Source organism: Bos indicus, chromosome 7 (genome assembly GCF_029378745.1).
Source record: "Bos indicus isolate NIAB-ARS_2022 breed Sahiwal x Tharparkar chromosome 7, NIAB-ARS_B.indTharparkar_mat_pri_1.0, whole genome shotgun sequence".
NCBI classification, from domain to species: Eukaryota; Metazoa; Chordata; class Mammalia; order Artiodactyla; family Bovidae; genus Bos; species Bos indicus.
Window position 1 is genome coordinate 19,000,994 of NC_091766.1, and position 8,693 is coordinate 19,009,686.

General features: G+C 54.6%; 1 protein-coding gene across 4 annotated transcripts in view; it reads right to left on the reverse strand.

Annotated features, from left to right (window-relative positions):
* The window catches only part of UHRF1 (ubiquitin like with PHD and ring finger domains 1), a 33,753-nt gene that overhangs the window by 23,300 nt on the left and 1,760 nt on the right, over nt 1–8,693 (reverse strand). For all 4 annotated transcript variants that reach the window (XM_070793052.1, XM_070793051.1, XM_070793053.1 and 1 more), the window contains one exon: nt 41–313. In XM_070793052.1, the coding sequence (XP_070649153.1) occupies nt 41–313 (273 nt within the window). The remainder of the gene's footprint in view (nt 1–40; nt 314–8,693) is intronic.

An 8,693-nucleotide genomic window follows, 5' to 3' on the forward strand; every position in this document is an offset into this window, starting at 1 on the left:
GATCGGGGGCTGCGTGGGGACAGCGATGCATGAGCCCCACCTTGTAGAGGCCCAGCTCTGTCTCATCACACTCGTCCTCATCTGCCTTCCCTTCTGGCTCATTGGCAGCCTCGCCGCTGTTGGAGGACTTGTCCGACTCGCTCTGGGCCAGGCCGCAGCCAGAGTCTGTGTCCGAGAGCTCAGAGTCCCTCTCCTTGCTGCCACCGCTGCTGCTGGGAACAGGGACGGGCAGCACAAGGCTCTGCCGGACCAGGAGCTGGATGGTGTCGTTCAGGCGGACGTCGTAGTCAAACAGCGTGTGGCCGTCCTCCATCTGCAGGGACGCAGGCCAAGGTCACCAGGCAAGGGAGCTCACTGGGGGGTGGGGGGGTGATGGACCACACCCGCCCTGGCGGAGGCCTGCCAGCTCCTGGGGACAAGGTCACCCGAAGCCCTCTCCAATGAGGACGCCTGCTGCCACACGGGGGGCATCCCCGGGAGCATGTGGCCTAACCGCGCTGAGCCATGGCCACACATCAGGTGTCGGGGGAGGTTTTAATACTTTATGTACTTTGGAACTTTTGTTACAATAAACAAGCACTGCCTGTACCCCTGGCTCTCATGCAGACTGACCTGCCCCTGAGGCGATGCTGTACCCCTGGCTCTCAGGGAGTGACCTGCCCCCGGGACAATGCTGTAGGGACATTTCTGGTTGTCTTGACAAGATGGTGAGCGCTGGGAATGCCCGGGACGGCCCCCAGAGAGAACACCTTTCTGTTATTTCCACCCACACTAGGCACTCACTGATGGGGAGGCTAGGAGCCAGCAGGGCTCTATGATCCATAGAGCACCTGCTGACTCACCAGGTACGTGAAGGGGTTTGGCTTCGGAGCACGTCCCTAGGGCACAAAAGTCTTTTTGCTGGGCGTTACCTTTCCATGAGCAACTGCCCCAGGGCACCCCACCAACACCCAAAAAAGACCCTCAGCCCTCGGGATCCAGAACACCCTGAGGCAGACTCTGCTGATCTCTGATGGCTCTGGGGTTGGGGGGGGGGGGTGGGCAGGGGGCTCTCATGGACACCACAGGAGCAGCAGCCCTGCCCCCCACCCTCTGGACGCTGGGAGCACCCCAGTTGTGACAACCATGGAGGGCCTCCAACATCACCCAGTGTCCCCTGGTTCAGAAGCAGTGCCTTCAAGAAAGGAAGGATAGGACCTCCCTGGTGGCTCAGTGGTAAAGAATCCACCTGCCAACGCAGGGTTCAGTCCCTGGTCTGGGAAGATCCCATGTGCCTCAGAGCAACTAAGCCCGTGCGCCACAAGTACTGAGCCCTCGTTCCTAGAGCCCTGCTCCTGGAGAAGCCACAGCAATGAGAAGCCAGAACACCGCATCTAGAGAGTAGCTCCCGCTCACCCCAACTAGAGAAAAGGCCTTGCAGCAATGAAGACTCAGCACAGCCAAAACAAATAAATTTAAAAAAAAAAAAAAAAGAAAGAAAAGGAAGAACACGCAAAAGTCAACTTTCCCTCCTTCCCAATTTTTAACTGGAAGCTGCTGGTTCAAAGGGCCGATTGCCATTAATATGCAAACTGCACCGGGGGTCATGAGGAGGGCACGTTCCAGGTAGTGGTTGTTAATCCTTATTCATCACAAACCTGAGAACAGAATGGCTGAGAACCCCTCTCCCCCAGAAAGGCACAAGTGAACACACTTGCTGCAGAGGCCACCAGGGGCCCCCTGAAGCCCACCCTGCACAGCCAGGCCCATGCTGCCTGCTCACCCAAAGCCCAGCAAGAGCCTCTGATGTGCCTTGCCCTGCCTGGCTGCCACAGGGGATCAGAGAGTAAGACAGCGCCAGCCCTCCTACACGGGGCGACAGCAGGGAGAGGGGACACACACGCGTTGTCACAGCCCAGGGTCCACAGACTGACGGACAGACCAACACCACACTGAGGTCATCCTCATGCTGGGATGTTACTCATCCCTAAAAAGGAGAGAAGGGACGTCCCTGGCAGTCCAGTGGTTAAGACTCTGTGTTTTCACTGCAGGGGGCACAGGTTCAATTCCTGGTCAGTGAACTAAGGTCCCCAAGCCACATGGCAAGGCCAAAATGAGAAAGTCAACATAGGTTTCTCAGTTATACCAAATGCACTATCAGGCAGGAGACAGGTGGGGGGGTGGGGGCACAGGGTATATGAGAAATTTCTGTACCTTCCTCTTAAATCTGTGAACCTAAAACTGCTCTAAAAACTAAAGTTTATCAGTTTAAAAAAGAAAATGGTGGAGAAATAAGTGTCCCCAGCACCATTATGACAAGGAAACCAGCAGAACGTCATTAAAATGTCATTAAAAAGGATGATGACAAGAGGCAGGCACCTGGTGCCCAGCACCTGCACAGTTAGGCAGACACCCCTCAGCACTGCGGACAGTAAGCACCCTGACCCTGATCTCTCTTTGTGGGGAGGTGGAGCAAAATCCCTGCTGCCCCAGCTTGATGTCAGGAACCCCCCAGTTGTGACAACTGATGTCTCCAGACACTGCCCAGAGCCCCAACAGGGCCAAACAGCCCCCAGGGAGAACCACTGAGCTAGAGACAGGTAGCCTGGTGCTTACCATGCTCAGGGCAGCCAAGCAGCAGCTCATTCCTACAAAGACACAGGACACAGCTGTGCATGACAGCTAAATGCAGGAGAGAAGAGGCGTTTCCCACACACGTCAGGGGAGGCAAGGGTGGTTTCAGAGGATGAGAACTAATAAACCGAAGCACCAGGACGGGGGAGAGGCAGTGGAGACTCGGGGCCAGTAGGGGGCATGTGGTAGGACTTCTGTTTTACCAGGAGCGCCAGGATGGAGGCCCAGCAGGAGCCAGGGTGGCAGAGCTGGGGGTGGGAGCAGAAAAGCAGCTGGGGGTACACAGGACAAGGAGGTAGGGGGGAAGATCAGGACCTGGCTGAGGGCTGTAGCTAAAGGCGGCGGAGGAATATTGATGGGGCCATCTGTGATGGGTCAGGAAGCTAGATGGACAGGAGGGGCCCACACACACAGACGCAGACACACACACACACACGCCCCGCCTGGTGCAAGAGTGCAGCAGGCAAAGGTGCAATCAGGAGGGCTGGGCACTGAGGAGGCCGCACGCTGGGCCACGCTAGCCCGGGGCTCCACCTCCAGGATGGAATGCAGACTGGTCTGACGGCTTCGGAGGACCACTTCTGGAAGGTTCCAGACGGGCCCCGCGGTGGGCAGGAAGGAGCTTGCACAACCACTTACTATGACGAAAGGGCGTGTGTCGGATGCCCCCCTCCCCGACCCTGCTAGCCTCAAGTTGCACACAGCAGGGAGGGGGGCTGGACCCAGTGAGGACATGGACACACCAAGCCCGGGGTTTCTTCTAAGATCCTAAAACTCCAACTGAGGCTAACAGCATTGATAAAAGCCATACAAGGGACTTCCCTGCCTGTCCTGTGGTTAAGACGCCAAGCTTCCAACACAGAGAGCATGGGTTCAGTTCCTGGTGGGGGAACTAAGATCCCATATGCCACTCTGCAACAAGTGGAAAAAAAAAAAAAGGCGAAATTAACACATGCAGTTTAAATCCCTGGTGGCTCAGATGGTAAAGACTCTGCCTGCAATGCAGGAGACTCAGGTTTAATCCCTGGGTTAGGAAAATCCCCTGAGGGAAATGGCCACCCACTCCAATTATTTTTTCCTGGAAAAATTCCATGGACAGAGGAGTCCGGTGGGCTGCAGTTCGTGGGGTCGCAAAGAGCTGGACAGGACTGAATGACTGACATTTCAACACAACGCTGTAACAACACTGAAAATCAACTATACTGGAATAAAATAATTTTTTAGAAAATTCAAAAACTGAAAGCTATTCAAACTGAATGGCAAGCTGGATCTGAGGTTGCAGATTCTCATGTTAAAAATTAAACATGCAGTTAGAATCCTGTACAACCAGAATTGCAGGTGAAATCCCTTAAGCTGCCTGGGGTGGTAGTGTAGTCGCTCAGTTGTGTCCAACTGTGTGCAACCCCATGGACTGCAGCCCATCAGGCTCCTCTGTCCATGGGATTTCCGAGGCAAGAACAGTGGAATGGGTTGCTATTTCCTTCTCCAGGGGATCTTCCTGACCCAGGGATCAAACCCAGGTCTCCTGCATTGTAGGCGGGTTCTTTACCACTGAGCCACCAGGGATTTAAACTGCCCCTAGTAAAACACAAAACACGTGGTTTGGGGCACATTCAGGTGTAAAGGCCAAGCTGCCGGCGGCGTTTAGATCACATCCCTCTTTTAAACCAGAAGCTTCCTGGACTTGGGGAATTCTGGGCATGCACATGGCAGTAAATGAAATAAACACAGAGACCATCTGACAACGGAGCTTCCTCCTAGAAGCCTAGATTCAGAGCCGCCCACTTTCTGTCCCCCTGGGGCACTGGGGGGACACTTTTGAGGTGTGAGTACTGCTCAGAGCACAGGAAATAAATGACCCTGGGTCTGGCAAGGGGTGGTTCTCCTAGATTAGGGAGAGGTGGAGAGGTCATAAACCAGACCAGGGCGTGTGAACCTCTGGTCAAGAGGGACCTCCGGCAGGAAGAGGCCAGGAGCCTCTTAAAGACCCTTCCTGCGGCTGTAGTCCCTCCCAGCCCCCACAGTCTTGTCTAAGACTCCAGGCCTCCCCAGCAATGTGGGGTTCAGGCCAGACAAGACAGATGGACAGAGATGGGAGAAGGAAGAAAAGGTATGATTCAGGCCACGGCAGAGGGACATGCTTCCCGCTCTGGGTGGAGAAGTGGGTGTACAGGCATGACCCAGCCTGTCCACCAATCAGTCCTGACAAGTGAACTCTGCCCTATGACCCCACCACCCCGGCCACAGCCCAGGTCATGCCCTGGAGTGGCATTTCCATTTCGGGGGTCTGTGAGGCCCAGGCTACCTACCCTGTCATGACACTGTGATGTCACTGGCCAGACCCATGACCTTGCAGGGGCATGGAGCCTGTGTGGTGTGGGCTGACGCCACCATTCCAATGCCTAAAGAAACATCTGTGTTTTCTCTTGCTTCATGGGGTCGCAAAGTTGGACATGTCTGAGCAACTGAACAACAAATTTTTCTCCACTTCCGAGTTCTAACAGGACAAAAAATGATAGACGTGATGCACGTCCACAATGCTCTCTGGGGTCCTCCTTCGCTTTGAGGGGTGGAAGCGGTGCTGAGTCCAAACAGTGCGACACCCGTGCCCTGGAGGGACACCTGCAACACCCACGGCGCCCTGGGTACTCGGTCCAGCACGTCCCACAGTACAACCCGGATCTGCCACCCCGGGAGGAAGCCTGCATGTAACTGCCACACCTCGGCCAGCAGGACAGTTCCCACTAACTGTTTGGTAAATAAAGTTCTACCAGGCCTCAAATCAGGACATGCCCATGCCTTTGGGCTCTGGATCTATTCCTGGCTTTCAATGGCAGACGTGAGTGGACAGACCGCCCAGCCACAAACGGTTTCCACTGGGTCCTTAACAGAGTTTGCTAACCCCCGACCTTAAGGGCGTGTCTCCAGCTGCAGGGAGGGTGTTTGGGGGAGAAGGAAGGAAGGGAGCCTCCCTCCTGCAGCCAGAAGGACAGATCTCAGCAAGGGGCTGTCCAATTTACAGCATGACTCTGTCCTTTGGGAAAAGGGGCAGACCTTCAAAGAAGGCCCAGCAGGGCAAGGCCATCTGGTGGGGCGCTGCGACATGAGTGACCCTCGGAAGGCCACTCCCAGGATGCCATTTCACCTGATCCTTCGGACAGCTCTCCTATAGTAAATCACCGACTAAATAATTTGTTCTCTTCTCAGCTGGGAGCAACTTTGCCTCCAGGGGGCACTTGGCAATGTCTGGGGACCCTATGGACCTTATGACTGGGGCGGGGAAGCGGGTGCTCCTGGCATCAAGTGAGCGGGACCGAGATGCTGCTCCACACCCCATACTGCTGGGGGATGAACCCCCCACGGAGAACGATCAGGCCCTGACGTGCAGTGCCAAATGGGAGGCCCTGCACTAAATGATTTATCGCCCCTTTATGTGAACCAGGAGGGAAGCTCAGCCCCCACCGCACAACGGTGACCTCACTGAATCCCACCAAGTACACGTGGTGGGCCCACAATTAGCCCCATCTGACTGCAAAGCACAGACTGTCCCTGGCCAGAAAAACTGGCGGGCACTTGCGACGATTAGGCCCAAGCATTGCGCCTGAGCACCGTTACCAGCACCACCAATGACAGCTATTGTGATTTTTCTGGGCAGCCAAAAAAAAAGACAAAGAAAGAAGCACCAGACGCCTCTCACCCTTGCCCAGGCTGGGCCAGCCGCCCGGGGTCCCTTCCCCCATCCAGCTCCCTGCATTTCCGCCAATCAAACGACATAACCGCCAACCTATTCAGCCTAAGCTAGCTCGCCACGGGACCCTCCCATATCCTGAAGACAGACTCTGCTTGGTTCTGCTTTATTGGCTCGAGTGACCTTACCGCAGACCTGGGACTGCATGCGATGCCCTGTTTCTTTAAAAAAGGGGGGGGGAGGGAAGGACTCTCGAACACTCTCTAGAACGTTCTATAAAAACAACAGCTCTCTCGCACCCGCTGGAGGCTGCACGGCCTCCTACAGTGATTAGCCTGGTCTGTTTGCAGACCTGACTTGCTTCAAGGTGCCTTGGTGCCCCACTCGCCTGGCACTGTCCACACCTCCCTGAGGCCGGGCCACTTCCTGGTCGCGCAACCTTGGGGAAATTGCATCACGCTGAGGCCTGGCTTCCTCACCCGGAAGACAGAACTGACTACGCATTGGCCCAGTTGAGCGTGGGGAAGGGGATGAACAGCGGTTACAGGAGGTTACTCAGGAACAAGGAACCCTCTGAGATCTTCAGAACCTGCACTGTGAGAAGACAGACAGACAAACAAACCTAAGGATTAAAGGCACACTGCTTATCATCAGGCTTTACAACTCACACAGGCAATGCCAAGACTTTGGTATGGATCAGCTGCCATGTTTGCCCATGCAGGAAGAGAGGGGTTTGGTTACACCAATGTACGCATTTCTCAACAGGCCAAACCATCTGCTTGGGATGTGTTTCTCACTGTATGCAAATGTCCTCAGAAGAAACAGGAGCTACAAACACACACTGTACTCTAGTTAAGGACTGGCCAGCTGGAGGGTCTACTGGTGACGTGAACTGGAACTTTCTCTGCAATGCATCTCCCAAAATAAGATGGGCTGGTGGACGGACAGAGGCAGAGACAGCTGTGTGATGTCGGTGACAAAAGCCACGGGTAGGTGTTCAGGCGTTCATGGCTCTTTCGACTTCTCTGCATGTTTTTGAACGTAAAAATTAAAGTGCATGGCGCCCAAGCTCACAGCAGGCATTCAGAAATAGTCACTGCCTTGAATATAAGGATTCGATCCAATCTGCCTTTGCATGATGCCACGAACTGTATAGCCTGTGCCCATGGGATGTCTTCAGAAATTCAGCAGAAGGACCTTTGCTGAACACAAAGACTGGGGGGCAAACTGAAATCAGTATGGACGTCCCCAAAAATGAGCCTCTGTTGGAGGAGGCAGGAAAGAGGCTCCGCTCCCCAGACTGCATCCCAGGGGAGCGCCACTCCCAGCCCTGCCTTTTCTCCAGCCGCACAGCGCACGTGACCACAGTGAGTGAGTTCCCCAGCTTCCCTTTCCCAGGCGGGGCGCGTTAACTCAGATTGTTAAGACATTCAAGTCCTCATATCTCCCACAGGAAGGAGGCGAGAGGTCTCAGAGGGTGCCTTGAGCCCAAGAAATTAATCATCAGGTCTCATTTCCAGGAGGCAGGCAGGATCCTCCCAACCCCTAAAAAAAAAAAAAAAAAAACTCCTGGCCAGGCGGACAGCATCTATTTTTCAATTTAGACAGCAGATGGCGGCAGCACCCAGTTTAAGACCTGACAACAACAAAGTCAGAGCCCAAAGGAACACTTTTAATCCTGGGTAGTCTCTATACCGAGGTCGCCGAGGTCCCTACAGGCCACTCGCCTTCCAGGGTGGCCCCAGCAGACAGGAAGGACACTTTCCGTGGGACCATCTTCTCCCACTCAGCGACACCTGAATACAGCCTGGCCTACCGTCCCCTCTGAAGACACCAACAAGAATGAAAACTCCCAGGGGTGTCACTGGAGAAAGCGTCTCCAAAGTGGGCAGCTGATAAAGCCAAGGGGTGGGGGGCATTTTCAAGGGCTACGGGAGCTGTGGTGGGGAATCTCGAAGAAAGGAAACAGGGCCAGCTGAGCCCACGCAAAGCACAAACCCCGTTCAGGGGCAGCCCCACCGCCTCCGCCAGAGAGGAGGCCCAGGAGTGGCGGAAATTCCTGATTAACAAGCACCGTCTCTGACTCTGAATAAGCTGATCCCAATTTCTAGAAAACCCCATGGGGGTCGGAAAATAGTAAGGTGCTGACTGACCATAGACCTTTGGTGTGTGTTTCAAAGAAAAATCTGGTCTCTTCCTTTCCGGTGTCTGAGTATTGATTCCAGGCTCTTCCTTGAAATTCATCAGCCCTCCAACGGCCACCTCCAACCTCTTTTTTCTAAATTATTTTGAGGGGAGCGTCCACAAAGGGGAGGGCTGGGAATTTAAAAGACCTCCAAACGAAACAGATTCGAGTGCCCGGCTGCCCGCCTGGAGTGTCAGTCTAGGAGTC